The following is a 16,584-nucleotide window of genomic DNA, read 5'->3' on the forward strand; positions in this document are numbered from 1 at the left end:
TCATTTGACAAATCTGACATCTTACTTTGTAAATGACTACGTTGGTGATTTGCAGAAACAGCCTAAGACAAACTTGTCTTTTGACAGATGACATTTTAAATCTACTACAAGTACCATCGCATGACATAAATGCTACACACAGAGCAGAAATACAGTGACTTTCACTTTGAAGGATAAAACTATATAAAAATATCAGAGACTGCACCTTGAGTACTGTGTTCAGTTCTGGGCCCCTCACCACAAGAAGGATGTTGAGGCTCTGGAGCGAGTCCAGAGAAGAGCAACGAAACTGGTGAAGGGGCTGGAGAACAAGTCTTACGAGGAGCAGCTGAAGGAACTGGGGTTGTTTAGCCTGGAGAAGAGAAGGCTGAGGGGAGACCTCATTGCTCTCTACAACTACCTGAAAAGAGGTTGTAGAGAGGAGGGACCTGGCCTCTTCTCCCAAGTGACAGGGGACAGTACAAGAGGGAATGGCCTCAAGCTGCGCCAGGGGAGGTTCAGGCTGGACATTAGGAAAAAAATTTTCATGGAAAGGGTTATCGGGCACTGGAACAGGCTGCCCAGGGAGGTGGTTGAGTCACCTTCCCTGGAGGTATTTAAAAGACAGGTGGATGAGGGCCATGGTTTAGGGGTTGATAGGAATGTTTGGACTTGATGATCCTGTGGGTCTTTTCCAACCTAGTGATTCTGTGTGTGAGTGCCTAAAACATTTTCACAAATAAAACTCATATAACTGAAATTGGCATAGCTAGAATTTTTTCAGCCTCGAATAACAGTGTGCACAGGAAACATTAAATAATTCAGAAAAAATGCACCAGTACAATTCCAAACACTAATGGTTTTAAAATAAAATATACAAACAAATATTTATGGATACATATCAGTATTTTGCTGTTAAAAGTTCTTATTCATTATTTATTAAAAAAAGTTAGAATGTCCTCAAGTTTCTATTTCTTAATAAGTTAAAAGCAGAAATTGTGTTCAAAGACAGTAATGCAATTAAAAATGCCATTGTTATTGTGCTTTTCTCATGGCTATTACTTGGCCATTTCTTAAAATATTACAAACCTGTGACTCGAAGTTTATCTGTGCCAATTACAACCTCATTTTCATCCACTGTAAAAAGTGGCTTGCCGTCCTTTGAGTTGATCTGAAACTGTTGACCATGGAATTCTACCATTTTAGGACCTGCAAAGCACAGTTGAATAATGGAACAATTATATAAGCTTTATTGAATTTTCTATATAGACTGCTAATAATTTGAATTGTGGTCTTACTAATGTAATGACTCATTTAAGTATTTTAAGCATCAGGAAGCACCCAGATATTCCAGGGATAGCAGCCCTGTAAGTAGTGAAATTGATCTAATTTGTTGTTCAAAACTGTGCCTAGAGGCATGCTTTCAAGTTGGATTTCCAGGGAATTTAGGAAAACCCTCATGAATTGACCAAGACTAACATTCACATTCTTGGTGTTGAAACTGCTAAGATTCTTTCATCAGTATAAGTCTTTTTTTTTTTTTTTAAACATAGAAACTAATCATCGAACTCTTTGCAGCAGCATCCCTTTTGATTTGGGAGTCTCAAATGCTTTAAAATTACAAACACCCCATGTAAGTGCAAGACCCTCGGCTCTTCATAACAAATTCCAATTTAGCTACAAATATCTAACAAATGTTACTGATCATGTTCTTAGAAGTGTTTAAAAAAGCTGTGAGAGCATTTGCAATTGGATCTGGTGCTCCAAAAATTAAAATAATTGTATGCAAGAGACTCTACATATTACCAGATCCTAAATTCAGTAGAACATTCTGTTCTACGGTATTGGCTTGGTAAGCGAAAATAAATCAAACTCTTAATATTCCCCCTTCAAACAACTTACTCAATTAGAAATTCACATCATGTAAGTTTGAATGTCTGTTTGATAGAGTCACCACCTACATTTATGTACTGCAGTGGAATTACAGAGAATAGTCAAAGCAGTTAAGAACCCCTTTCAGCAATTTCCAGTAAAGGCAATTCACAGACCATACATGGACTTAGAGGCACTGAGGTTTTTACTTCCCATAAAAACCTGCCTTAACTTGCCTGCTCCCATAAATGTTACATATATTCCAGGCAGCAGTTCATAAAAGAAACAGGATTTTTTTTGTTAGATCTTAGATTAAAATGGCATTAGGTGACAGATGATTGATACTGCTAAGAAATACATGCAGGTTATTTCCTAAAATCTGCAAGGCAGCTGATACAAGAGATGCATACTAGAAGGTACTATACAACTCGCTTATTGCTTCACTCAGCAGATGTAAAGCATTGATTTTAACTGCCCACCAAGCACGGAACAGGTTATAGAAGCCCTTAAGTCCTAAATTAGGGCAACAATTTTGAGGCAGAAACCCAGTATTGTATTCTACTTGAAAATGGTCAGGATAGGCTGAACTCTGAACTCCACAGTGCATTATACTCTGTTGGAGATGTGCATCCAGGCACAGCCTTACTGATCTCAGTTAGGCTCTTCTCTAATGCTCCTCCGAAGCACGTGATTTTATTTCTGTGAAGTGGATTACACTCAGCAAGTTTGCTGATGATATCAGACAGGGAGGAGTGGCTGATACACCAGAAGGCTGTGCTGCCATTCAGTGAGACCCAGATAGGCTAGAATGCTGGGCAAACAGGACCCTAACAAAGTCCAACAAAGGCAAGCGGAGAGTTCTGCATCACAGGAAGAACAACTACTGGAGAGAGTCCAGTGGGGGGCCACAAAGAGGATTAGGGGACTGGAGTATCTCTCGCGAGGAAAGGCTGAGAGGTCTGTTTAGCCTAGAGATAGAAGACTGAGAGAGGATCTTAACAATGCTTATAGGGTGGGTGTAAAGAGGATGGAGATGCAATATATACCAGTTTAATTAAACTTGTCTTTTTATGCACTGACCCCATTCCAACAGTGACTTGAAGAAGGCTGGGATTCAGCCTTTCCATTTCCATCTAATTGCTTGTAACACTACAACACATAAGCACATTCCTGGGCTCTCCTCTTTTCTTCCATTCAATTATTATCTGATTATTCCAGGCAAGGCAGAACACCTTTGAAATGAGAAATTAAGCAAATCCTACCCTAAAATAATGAGATAGGGGAAAATTGAGAAAAATGTCTTTAGGTAGATTAGGAACAAGAGGCACAATGGGATTTGCAAAAAAGTGCTCATCCCGGCTAAGCATTAATATTTATCAAGCTAATGAATACATCTATACCAATAAATAAGAGAAAGCCAAGGCATAGGAGAAAACTACCAACTTCTGCTGAAGGTAGCATGCTCTTGACACCATCTTGGCCCGTGCCACACAGCCCCAAACAATGGCTCTGACCAGGGGCTGTTCCTTAAAGACGGGATGGGCGTCTGCTGTTTAGTGATTTGTATTGCTTAAGAAAAGTTTGGTGCCTATTGCTCTCAACATTTTTATCTAAGTTAGGGTTAGGAGAATTTAAACATTGAATTTAAACATGTAGAAGACTGTTAGGTGAGATCTAAGACAGGTGTATTGTAAACTACACCCATTATATTTTGAAGCTAGACTTACATAAGAAAAAGAACTCTACAAGCACTGGGAATACTCACTGCATATTATATACTTTGTAAAGGAATCTTAACCCGTGGCTTCTGAAACTACAACTTATGGCCTCACCTATGCTGGGTTTGCAACCGGATTTCTCTCCTTTTTGATCCTGGTCCTTGCACACTTGAATAAATCTTTAATGAGAATCTTTATATCCACAGTTTTCCCAACAAAAATGCCTCATTAAAGTGGGACAAGTACTGTCCTGTAGATAATCCTCATTATCAAAGAATAGTATGGGTAATAAGTGATGTATTTTAAATCTACAAAGGTAGCACTAGGGTAAATTAAATTCAACCATATGATTTATTCATACTAGAGGTAAGACATCTCAGTATATGTGGACCAAATTTCTAAAAGCAATAAGCTTTTAAAGAAATAGGAATAAAATTATGAAACCAAAAGCAACCGTTAATTTCTCTTAGTTGTATTTCACAATACACATGCACTAGCTATAATGCAATAACACTAGTTGTATTGTGATGCCAATTAGATCAATTTTCTGCTCATAGACAGTGGACCTAATTCATAAATGTATTTTGTTTACAATCTCAGTTTATTAACTACATAAAAGTCAACCAATACTATATAATCACACTTGTTGATAAATTCCTACAATTAAAACTGTAACAAGACTGAATGCTGGTTATACAGAGCATTTGAACTGTTTTAACATTGCTGCCAGATGTGTCACATGAATTTCCAGGTCGACCAGTTATCCTTGCTAATCAGGCTGACCAATAATTACCCATTTTTTTAACACTTTCTTATTTAACATATGTAGTTCTGATATAGGCCTTGTATGTTATCATTGTCTTGACACTAAGCATGCTGCTTTGAATGATGAAAATTGTTCCAAAATCAATTCCCTACTGCCTGCAAAGGAGCACACTGCTAAACAGTCTTCTTTTTTCTTTCCCCTCCTCAATCTTGACCCCCATGGGCTTGTAGGGCAGACAGGTCTTTGTTTAGGAAGTCCATTTCAGTCAAAAAACATTTAAATAAATTACTCTGCTGCTCCCCAATCTTTGAATTCCAGGCTAATACAAATGTAAAAGAACAGACAGCAAAGAATCTTCTGTCACAAAGAGGGCTTGCCATAAATGAGGGGAGACCTCATTGCTCTCTACAACTACCTAAAAGGAAGTTGTGGAGAAGGAGGGACCTGGCCTCTTCTCCCAAGTGACAGGGGACAGGACAAGAGGAAATGGCCTTAAGCTCCACCAGGGGAGATTTAGGCTGGACATTAGGAAAAAAGTTTTCACAGAAAGGGTCATTGGGCACTGGAACAGCCTGCCTAGGAAGGTGGTTGAGTCACCTTCCCTGGAGGTGTTTAAGGCAGGGTGGATGAGGTGCTGAGGGGCATGATTTAGTATTTGAAAGGAATGGTTGGACTCGATGATCCGGTGGGTCTTTTCCAACCTGGTGATTCTATGATTCTATGAAAATACATATACACAAATTCTTAATGTCAATGAAATTGGTAACATGTAGGCAGATTCTTCAAATCCAGTTAGTTTTGCCAAGTACTAAGCACTTTTAGTGTGTCTTTAGATCTTTCAGAATAAAAGTCTTTCCAACACTGAGGCTATTAATTTAATTTCAGATCTTTTCTTAGTCTCTTCAGTTACCCATCATTTCTGACAAACTACAGCTGTCACCTGCTCTGTATGCTTCACTCTTTTCCTGCCATCTAGAATCATTGAAGCACTGAATATAAGCCAAAATCCTGAGTGCTTTGCGGTATTGCTATGCAATTTCATTTTTTAGTTAATTTTTATTATATTAAAGCACCTTACTTAAATAAGACCTCATTAAAAGTGCATAAAAATTTAATATTCCTACAAATTTGGTTCCATGAGTAAAACTATACAATAAATGTAAAGCCATTATCTTCAGAAGCATAAAATCTGTTAGATTTTCATAAGGAACAGTATGGAAGTGCTTGCTTGTCTTTTATTAGAACAATTGCATTATTACAGAGAATATGCAGCTCATTGCATATATACATTTTATGTCCATATCATACATCACTCTCATCACCTTGATAAACATCTCTAATACATAAATAGAACACTTGCTGCTTCTGTTTCCTCTTTTTCTCTCAGTTCTCCTTTAATGCAATGGATGCAACAATTACGTCCTCTCAGATCAAAATGAAGATGCTTTACTGTCACCACTTCTTAGACTTTGTTTTTTTCTATGGTTGAACACAAGTCTAGAGATCTTTAAAAAACTGGTTCTGAATGATCATTGAAGAATCTGGCAACTCAACCCAGCGCTAGGTATTTAGGTGATAGTACTTGCCCTGCTCAGAGTGCCTTAGGTAACTAAATGTCTTTATCCATTTAGGCATTATCCTTATAAAATTTTATATTAAAATATATAAAAAATCCCAAATCCCAAATCCATTAAATATTTCACTTTAAAATGGATTACTGCACATAGAAACCATGGCAGGAATAGATCATGTTTCTCACACAGTGACTTGGGAACAAGGCTATGGCATTACCTATTCTCTGAGGCCTAATGAATCCAGAATTTGTTGCATGATGAATAACTTCCAACAGGAAAAGGTGAAACACACAGTCCTCAGACAGGTAAGGTGAAAAGGAAACTAAAGGAGATGAGGAATGATAATTTGTAACCCTGTAGGGAAGGACGACAGCTGATCAGAGTCTCTCATCCCTGAGCAAATACTTTTAACACTCTGTCTTCTGTACAATGCATAATTGTTCTTCCTCCAATTATTTTTCTTCTAAAAATGAAAGCCATGAGTGTATTTCATAATGTCAAGGGTTTCAGGAGCATTCTATGCATGTCTACTGGATCTGGGCAGAAGACAATGTGCGAGGACCAATTAAACAGATGGGGTATGGCTCATTTGCCAAAAGAGGTGTTTAGTGCTATTGTATGTACTTTGGTGCACCCTGCCTGGTCTTCAGCTTATTTTAGATGCCTTAGAGTATCTAATACTTCTAAATTGTTCTAGAAAGTCTGACATGGGAATTGTAAGCAACCTGAGCCCTTCCAGAGTGTCACCTGAAGACTGGACAAGACAGAATCACAGAAAAATGCAACTCAGAGGTTACCACTAGAGGTTACTTAGTCCTACCTCCTCCTCACTGCAGGGTCAGCTTGGTTGGAAGTTAGATGAAGGTGCTTAGGGCCTTGTCCATGTGGAATTTTAATACCTCTGAGGAAGGGGATTCAACAGCTTCTCTGGGCAACCTGCTCCCATGATTAACCATTCTACCAGTGATACTTTCCCCTTCCTTCTACCCAGATGCATTTTGCCTCACTGCAATTTATGACCATTGATTGCCTCTTGCCCTTTTGCTATGCACCTCTGAGAAGAGCCTGGCTTCATCTTGTCTCTAGCCCTCCCAGCCAAAGCCCCCTTTAAGCCTTCTTTTCTCCAGGTTAAACAAACACAACTTCTTCAGCCTCTTACACTTCTTATGCTTCCACACCCTGAGCATCTTCATGACCCTGCGTGAGTCTCCTCAGCTTAACACAATATTCCAGATTCAGTCTCCCAGGAGTGGAATGATGCAGCCCAGTATGCTGTTAAACTTCATTGCCACAAGGGCTCACTGAGGATACATGTGGAAATAGGCCATAAAGAGGGTGCATGTATTTGTCTTTTTCTGCAGACCTGCTGCAAAAAGATAGGGATCTAGTGCCTTCTTCTGGCCTCTAACTGCCATCGGGAGTCTTGTTAGCTTTAAGAAGTAATTCCACATTTGAAATTATTAGGATTTTAGACATACTTAATTACCCAACTTCTATAACAGATGACATTCACTATAAGTTTCAGATATTTTAAGCTAGCCCTTACAAATTCATCTAGCATTAACCATTGCCAGTATTCCAATCAGGCCTGTCAGTCTGACCTCAGTGCCAGGGAAAGTCATGGAGCAGGTGATCTTGAGTGCTATCATGAAGCACATGCAAGAGAACCGGGTGATCAGGCCCAGTCAACATGGGTTCACAAAAGGCAGGTCTTGCCAAACTAACCTGATCGCCTTCTATGACAAAGTGACTCGGCTGCTGGATGAGGGAAAGGCTGTGGATGTGGTCTTCCTGGACTTCAGTAAAGCCTTTGACAGTTTCTCACAGCATTCTGCTTAGGAAACTGTCAGCCTCTGGCCTGGACAGGCGCACACTCTCCTGGGTGGAAAACTGGTTGGATGGCCGGGCCCAGAGAGTGGTGGCAAATGGTGTGAAATCCAGCTGGAGGCCAGTGACAAGTGGGGTTCCCCAGGGCTCAGTGCTGGGTCCAGCCCTGTTCAATGTCTTTATCAATGACCTGGATGAAGGCATCGAGTGCACCCTTAGCAAGTTTGCGGACGACACTAAGCTGGGTGGAAGTGTCGATCTGCTGGAGGGTAGGGAGGCTCTGCAAAGGGATCTGAACAGGCTGGACCGCTGGGCAGAGTCCAATGGCATGAGGTTTAACAAGGCCAAATGCCGGGTCCTGCGCTTGGGGCACAACAACCCTATGCAGTGCTACAGACTAGGAGAAGTCAGGCTAGAAAGCTGCCTGGAGGAGAGGGACCTGGGGGTGTTGGTTGACAGCCGACTGAATATGAGCCAGCAGTGTGCCCGGGTGGCCAAGAAGGCCAATGGCATCTTGGCTTGTATCAGAAACAGCGTGACCAGCAGGTCCAGGGAGGTTATTCTCCCTCTGTACTCGGCATTGGTGAGACCACTCCTCAAATACTGTGTTCAGTTCTGGGCCCCTCACCACAAGAAGGATGTTGAGGCTCTGGAGCGAGTCCAGAGAAGAGCAACGAAGCTGGTGAAGGGGCTGGAGAACAGGCCTTCTGAGGATCGGCTGAGAGAGCTGGGGTTGTTTATCCTGGAGAAGAGGAGGCTGAGGGGAGACCTCATTGCTCTCTACAACTACCTGAAAGGAGGTTGTAGAGAGGAGGGAGCTGGCTTCTTCTCCCAAGTGACAGGGGACAGGACAAGAGGGAATGGCCTCAAGCTCTGCCAGGGGAGATTTAGGCTGAACATTAGGAAAAAATTCTTCACAGAAAGGGTCACTGGGCACTGGAACAGGCTTCTCAGGGAGGTGGTTGAGTCACCTTCCCTGGAGGTGTTTAAGGCACAGGTGGATGAGGTGCTAAGGGGCATGGTTTAGTGTTTGATAGGAATGGTTGGACTCGATGATCTGGTGGGTCTCTTCCAACCTGGTTATTCTATGATTCTATGAATCCTTCAATTACTTTAAAAGAAGGAAATACAGGAACTGTCCTCACCTGTAGCTGTAAGCATTATCTTCAAATTATCACCCAATGAGTTGTGTAAATCATTGCTATACCACATGAATAAAATGTTTGGGATTGAAAATTTATTGAAGACTGCAAAAGTTGAGAAGGTTATAAAGTATTTAATTAAATTCCCCCTTTTCACCTGTTTTGGATTCCTTTCTTCCACTGAAATAGAGAGAGTGTGGCTATTCAGATGAGTAATTGCTCTCTAATGAGAGACAGGTATCCTCTATGTGGTTCTTCATCCAAATAAAAATTGATTGGCCAAACATTAGACTTTCTTTCAGAGCTAAGCTGTGTAGACTTACATGCGTATTGCTTTTCTCTTCTTCTAGACACAGTTAGAAGTGACAGCATAGGATTCAAATCCTCTTGGCCATGTTAAATTTTCCCTCAACTGTGATCCTGGCATATTAAAGCAAATTGGCAGTGCACAGAATTACCTGATTAACCTCTAGACAACGTTTAAAGTCTAGCTTCAATCAGCATTACTGATGATGACCATTTTCACATATTTCTTCATAAAGCTTATCATATTTGGGAAAGGCTGTGTAAATCTTGCTATGGTAAGCACCTTACCTAGTATACAAGACATCAGTGGTATTTTCTTTTGCAGAAGAGGATTCTGCCCATTTAAGTCTAAATATTAATTTGTAGCTGTAATGACTAATTTTTTTCATAAATAGATTTTCATGGTGATATGCTTAGCTAACTTTAATTTAAATGTATATTGATTACTACTTACTTTTCTCAGCAATTTGTTTTAAATCTTTTCAACATTATATCCCTTATGGTCTCACAAAAGACTAACAACATATGCATTTAATACAGAACAAAAATACATCTGCCAGTGATTAACACAGGAAATTAGAAAAGTGAATCAGTTAAAAAGTCTGCAGGATGTTTTAGCAGCCATCTGCCATACTCTAAATTTTGCCTGTTCTGAGTTAATTAGATTTTACTTTTAAATAAAACTAGCACGCATGTCTTGCCCTGATCATATTCATTGGTAGGTAAAAGTTTTGTACTTCTGGAAGTAAATATCCCTACTATAATCCCTTTTGAACAAATATTGTAAGTTCTTTATCATAGGAAGATTTAATCACCTCAAAAACATACTCCAATGAAGTTTCCAATTTATCTTTCTATTAATTACTCCTATGTTGTATCTTTCCTTCTTATAATTCAGCTGGACAGCAATTTAAATTATGTAAATAATCATCTTCCTGCAGTATAAAGATCTTCAATAAATATGTTCTGGCTTTTATGTTAACAATAAGAGAGAACTTATTTGGACAAAAATGGAGTTTTTAATGAAAGCCTTCTGGGAAAAATAAAGTAGGAAAAGTTAAATGATTTTACAATGTCATTAATTAAGTCAAGTTTATGAAACTGGCTTGGGGTTTCCCTGTAAAAAACACCATCAAACTCTTCCTACATACACCATGCTTCATTAACATTGTTTTCTTCCTATTGCTTCTCTAATGAAAAAATACCATCACTTGAAAATGAAAACTCAAAATGCTGATAAGAAAACCAGGAATGATTTGACATTGGAAAGTATTAGTTTATAGATGGCAATTAATGCTAATGAAGCAATATATTAGGCACTGACACTTATCTATAGCCTCAAAATGTTGTTTGTGTTTGAAAAGGGGGGAGTGGGGTAGCACAAATACTGTCATTGTAACAGCTTTTTAGATCAATGTGTTACAAAAATATGCTCTAGGCAGAATTTTAACTGTGATTCTGTTTTCAGAATGTATAAACCATTTTCGCTTTTACCATATTCCCATGCTTCTGAGTGGTGCTGATTTCATATTTCAAGTGCAGCATAATACAGCTTTCTAAATAAATTCCCTCTAGCTTTACATACTTTAAACCAAATCCCTGACCCAGACCTACTGATGTTACTGATCCTTGGTGTAAATGACTGAACTAGGAGGAAGACTAACAGTCCACCCTGCTGGAATCTATTCTCACAAAACTTGTGTGGAAGCCTCCTGAAAAAGACATATTACAAGCAGAACTCAGTGTCTTCTCTAGGTTGAAGCCTCTTTACCTGATCCTTGAAAAATAGGTCTTTTAAAAAACTGGCCCTGCATTCCAGTAAAGATAGTCAGAAACACACTCCAACTTCTTAATATTCATCATTGGAACACCACTGCAAGATCTGATTCTTTTATATTCAGCTGCTGGTAAGCTGTATATGTAAGCATATGTTTAATTAGGCAAAGCATCATTTACTGTTTGATACCAGTGTTGCTGTGAAGTATTTGATAATTGACCACATAATCTATGTTTCTTATGTATGTATATTATATATTTTTATCATTAGCTATCAAAAAAGTGATAATTTTTTACACTAAGTTGCTTTATTATGACTCAGAGTATTAATCAAAGGTGCTACATTTCTTTTTTGTTCTAGGATTGAGTAAGGCTTTGAAGTAATAAGACCAGAAATGCTGGAGATGATGCTTAGCAGCTCTCTATAAGTGCTTTCTTGGATTATCAAAGAAAGTTCTAGATATTCCAGTTTTGAAGGTTCATGAGCAAGCTGTGATAATGACATCTGAATTTTATTCACAATCTTAAAGACAGGAGCTATTCTAATGAAAATAGTTATTATTTGTTCTGTAGACATCCTTGCCTATAGACATCTCTCTCTGTGGCTTTCTTAATTCCCTCTGATTCCTAGTCCTGTACCTTCCCACATATATGCCCTTCGATTTCTTCCTTGCTGTCTGTTGGCCAACATCCTTTTTTTAAGACACGTTTCTCCCAAATATATTCCCAAAGCAAGTGAGAGCAGATGTTTTTTCTGCATGGAGAAGAGAAGGCTACAGGGAGACCTTACAGCATTTGTCCAGTACCTAAAGGGAGCCTGCAAGAAAGATGCGTAGGGACTTTTTACAAGCTATGTAGTGATAGGACAATGAGTAATGGCCTTAAAAATGGCCTTGGAAAGCGAGTAGTTAGATTAGATATAAGGAAGAAATGCTACACTATGAGTGTGGTAAGGCACTTGGACAAGTTGCCCACAGTTGTTGTTGATGCCTTCTCCCTGGAAATGTTCAAGGCCAGGTTGGATGGGACTTTGAGCAGCCTGATGTAGTGGAAGGTATCCCTGCTTATGGCAGGAGGTTGGAACTGGATGATCTTTAAGGTCTCTTCCAAACTGAACCATTCTATGATTCTATGATTCCATGATATTCTTTTCCTGGCAAGCAGTTAAATGTATTGCATTCAGTGAGCTCTCTGAAGGCAGCATAGTCAAAAACACAACAAGACCTAGAGCATTTTTAAGGAGCTTCCGGTAACTTCTGCAAGAGGTATGTCATATAGGTAAACTAAGGAGCACGTAGAAAGTTTAAAAACAAGGACACTCATGGTGGAAGTTGCTTTCATTTGACATAATACCGTATATTTGTGATTCATGAGGGAAATCTTTTTCGTTCTGGCATGAACCTATTATCCTCTTGTGAGGAACTTCATAGAAACTCCTCAAGTAGAGATTTGTTTCACATCTCTCTTGTGAATTACTTCTATTGAAGACTGGGTATGTAAATCACTCTTAGTAACTTATTAAAATATTTTAATGGATCATTTGAATCACAATCTTCTGTGAGTTAAAAGGTATTTTTACTATGATCTTATGAATGATACTATATTATATTGTCATCTTTGCCATGATCCCACACTTATCTATATAGCTCCTTCATGATGCCAGCTAGTCATATTTATAAGATGAATAGAGTATTAAGACATAATTCTATCCCACTGACAACTGTAGAAGGCATTAATTCTTTAGTAAAGGCTTGTGCATGTGAAGTAAATCAGTCACACACCTATTTTTCATACTTCTTGAAAGAGAATATCATCTTATGTGCACGAATTTTATGACTGGCTAAGGACAATGGCTAAAAATATCAAGCGATGCACAAATGGTCATTTACATTAACAGACTGTCACTTACCCCAGTCAATGTTGTTTGAACTTTACTTATTATCGGAGTTATTTACAGTATTGTTTTTACTGCTCTTTCAATACTTTCCTATCAGTCTAAAATTAGTATGATTTAATATTAGTAATATTTTATGTTAGTATTTACAATTCTACAAACTACACTAGACATCACATAAGACCAATTACCAATGTATTCAATCAACAGAATTGCCAGTCAAAAAGAGATTACTTCAACATCAAATATTTCAAATAATATGCAAATGCAGTTTAGCACTTGCTTTTGATGTAGTCTTGATTTTCCCAGGCTCAGATAATTATTTCACCCTCCTACCTAAGCATTTCTTGTAGCACAAGCCAGAGCGCTGTCAGAACTTTCCTGCTTCAGTGTCGAATTTGAATGCCTTTATACACTGAACATTTAAAAGATTTGAAATGTAGGTCTTCCAGTCTACATTCTGCTTCTTCCTACTGGTTTCCTCATATTGCAAACTCTGCATAGCCAGACAAATTTTCATCTGGACAACACTAAGTATTTTGCTCTCCCTTAGGAAAAGGTTAGAGAGGCTTGAGATTATAAGGTACAATAACACTCAACTGCACATTCCTGGGAATAGGGCCAGCAAAGCCAGGCGATGAAAAGCAAAGAAACCAAATTAAACTACCAATAAGACTGCTCGCATCCAGAACTCTCCCTCGTAAACACCATAGTCCGTATTCTACAATATGGGTTTGTATTTACCCTTCTCTGCCTATCGGGTCTTCAGTTTAGAAGTTTTCTTGAATCTAGTACATTCCACCTCACTCTGGGTACTGCTTTTCACTAATGCTCTCAGAAGACAATTGTGACTGGGAAGGGGAAAAGAAGGAAGAGGAAAAGAAGGAAGAGGAAGAGGAAAAGAAGGTATGAAAACAGGAGGGCCTGAGATTAGTTATTTTTGACAGGCTTCATGTACCTAAGGTAAGATCTGTAGATATTGGGACAACAACTGGCACAACAACTACAATATCTTTCCATTCAGTAAAATAAGTCAGACAAGCTGGACATAACCTGTCAAATAAAGACAGGCCTTTGAGCTTCTGTCTGACACAATTTAACCTGTAAATTTGTCAGACTTCTGTGGGGATCAAGTTGGGCAAGTTAGTGTGGTGGACAATGATCTGCTCTGTGATCTGACCTTCCCAAAGGAATTCCCACAAACTTCTTCACATCAGGCAGGATAGGCTACACATTTGGTCAGTCAAACAGTTTGGAGCAGACAGAATCAACAGAACATGTGTCACATCAGAGAAAATTTGACCATGTGATGTGTACATTTTTGGTCACGTGGCCACTGTATGGCTAATTACTGCAAACCAGTTTAATAACTGTACTAATAATATGAAACTAAAAGTACTGTACACTTCATACCCTCAATTATTGTCAGTGATATATGAATGCTACTATCATGTTTTGATAAATATTTAGGGACTTCTTTTAAAAGCAATAATTAGCTTGAATTAAAAAAAAGAGATCTGAAACGTTTAAAGGCCAAATTTTGATTAATTGTAGAATTATACATTTTTAAGGGGAACAGCAGGCTCCTTTATAAGTTATATTTTTTATTTGAAGTTTGTTTGAATACAGTGAAGCTTGGAAAATATTCAATGGCATGATACAATAATTCTTCAAACATGAATTGTCACAGAAGTTACACAGTGTCATCAGCATAGAAGAGTTGCTCATCAACGCTCATATGGATCCCAGCCTAGTAAACTACTTAAGCATATGAGGTTAGTCTTACCATTATATAAGTCAGAATTTATTCTTTGCTGCATAAGGATGTTAGAACAAACAAGTTAACAAATTGCTACATTTTTCCTCAAAGTCAAGTAAAGGCTGAAAAATATTAACAAAACTAAAAAAAAAAAAAGATTTTATCTGACACATATTGTTTTGATTCTTGCCTTAAAAATATGACTTAAAAAGTAAGGACTGATATTTTTGATGCCAAGATCTATCACCTACATTTACCTAAAACTATTGATTTCTCTCAGTAAACCAATGTATATTACTGCTACCAATAAAGTAAAGTATGTACATTTGCTAGTTGTGAACCAGCATTTTTTTCAGACATCTGTTTAAATTGTTTAGTCTCTGGAATACTAGGAAATTCCAGAGAAGGGCAATGAAGCTGGTGAAGGGTCTGGAGAAAAAGTGTTACGAGAAGCAGCTGAAGTAACTGGAACTGCTTAGTCTGGAGAAGAGGAGGCTGAGGGAAAACCTTATCTCATTCTACAACTACCTGAAAGGAGGTTGTAGTGAGGTGGGTTTTGGTGTCTTCTCCCAAATAAAAAGTGATAGAATGAGAAGAAATGGCCTCAAGTTGCACCAGGGGAGGTTTAAACTAGGTATTAAGAAATATTTCCTTACTGAAAGAGTGGTAAAGCATTGGAAGAGGCTGCCCAGGGAAGCAGGGGAGTTATCATCCCTGGGGATGTTAGAAAAATATGTAGACCTGGCACTTTGGGGCATGGTTTAGCAGGCATGATGGTGTTGGGCTCATAGTTGGACTGGATAATCTTAGAGGTCTTTTCTGACCTTAATGATTCTATGAGATGAAGAGAGACACAGAGACATCTCTGCTATGTTCAGCTGCGTTTTCTTAGAAAATTAGTTGTGACTATCAATAGACAGTTACAAAAGAAAAACAGTAACTTATGCAGTGACCTATTGTGCATAATTCTGCAATAAAAAGTGCTTCAAATATTTATGGAATTATTGCTTAACTGAGAAACTGAAAATATACTATTGGTACTTATTAAATGACAGCTTGACTATTCAAACATGGTCATAGAAGTAAAAAGAGCTTTATATCCTGCAAGCTCCTTGCAAATATTCATTAAAAAGTTTCCAAAACAGTGAGCAAGGAAAAATCACTTAGACTTACCCACATTTAATCTGCCTGTGACTTCCCCGTTTGAATTGCGAGCATTCACAGTCACATTGTGAGTAGACTGGAGAAGCAGTGATGAGTCCTGATATTTATTAAAAAAAAAAAGTAGATTCAGCAGAATAATTAGAATTGAAACAAATTATAGAAACACATGTTCTTATGAAAGTTTAAAGAGATCATACTTAGTTCTAAAACTTTGTGGCTGGAAAATTATCTAAGGAAAAATAGAAAGTCATAGGGTACTATAGGACATCAGAAGAACGTAATTTTACCTAAAAACCTGAACAAAAGTGCAAAACTACAAACTTGCAGAAAATATGCCCAACAGAAGGATGATGTCTGGACCATTCTGTGCTGAGCTGAATGATGTATGTAATTGAGAGACCTCTGTTGACACTTGTCCCTGCTGCAACAGGCTAACTCTGAGTTTGTTGTAGGAAAAGCCAATGAATCATGCAACAACTTTTAATGCCCTCTCTACACCTAAAATCACTGGAAAAGAAACTTTTCTACCTAAAAGTCTGACCATGGACACCTTGAACATCTTCCACTCCTACTCACTTCTCTGCCATGGCCCAGGAGAGTTACAGGGAGTGTGGCAGGAGGCAGAAGAAGACTCAGCCCTGGGAGGGAGAAAGATGCAGCTCAGTCAAAGAAAGGATCCAAGAAGAGGGGCTGCAGCAAAGCATACTGCCCTTGAAAGGGCACACAACCAGTGCCACATACGTAAGCCCCTGTCAAACCTACTCAGATCTCACTTTCCAGCTCTTTTCAGCCTCTTTTCCAGCTCTA

The 16,584-nt window shown here is 38.6% G+C and overlaps 1 protein-coding gene across 5 annotated transcripts in view; it reads right to left on the minus strand.

Moving 5' to 3' along the window:
• Positions 1–16,584, minus strand: part of SGCG (sarcoglycan gamma) — a 131,902-nt gene that overhangs the window by 31,831 nt on the left and 83,487 nt on the right. For all 5 annotated transcript variants that reach the window (XM_069883238.1, XM_069883235.1, XM_069883237.1 and 2 more), the window contains 2 exons: positions 15,787–15,874; positions 1,069–1,188 (listed from right to left, as the gene is read on the minus strand). In XM_069883238.1, coding sequence (XP_069739339.1) covers positions 1,069–1,188; positions 15,787–15,874 — 208 coding nt within the window. The remainder of the gene's footprint in view (positions 1–1,068; positions 1,189–15,786; positions 15,875–16,584) is intronic.

This window comes from Phaenicophaeus curvirostris, chromosome 1, assembly GCF_032191515.1.
Source record: "Phaenicophaeus curvirostris isolate KB17595 chromosome 1, BPBGC_Pcur_1.0, whole genome shotgun sequence".
Lineage (NCBI taxonomy): Eukaryota > Metazoa > Chordata > Aves > Cuculiformes > Cuculidae > Phaenicophaeus > Phaenicophaeus curvirostris.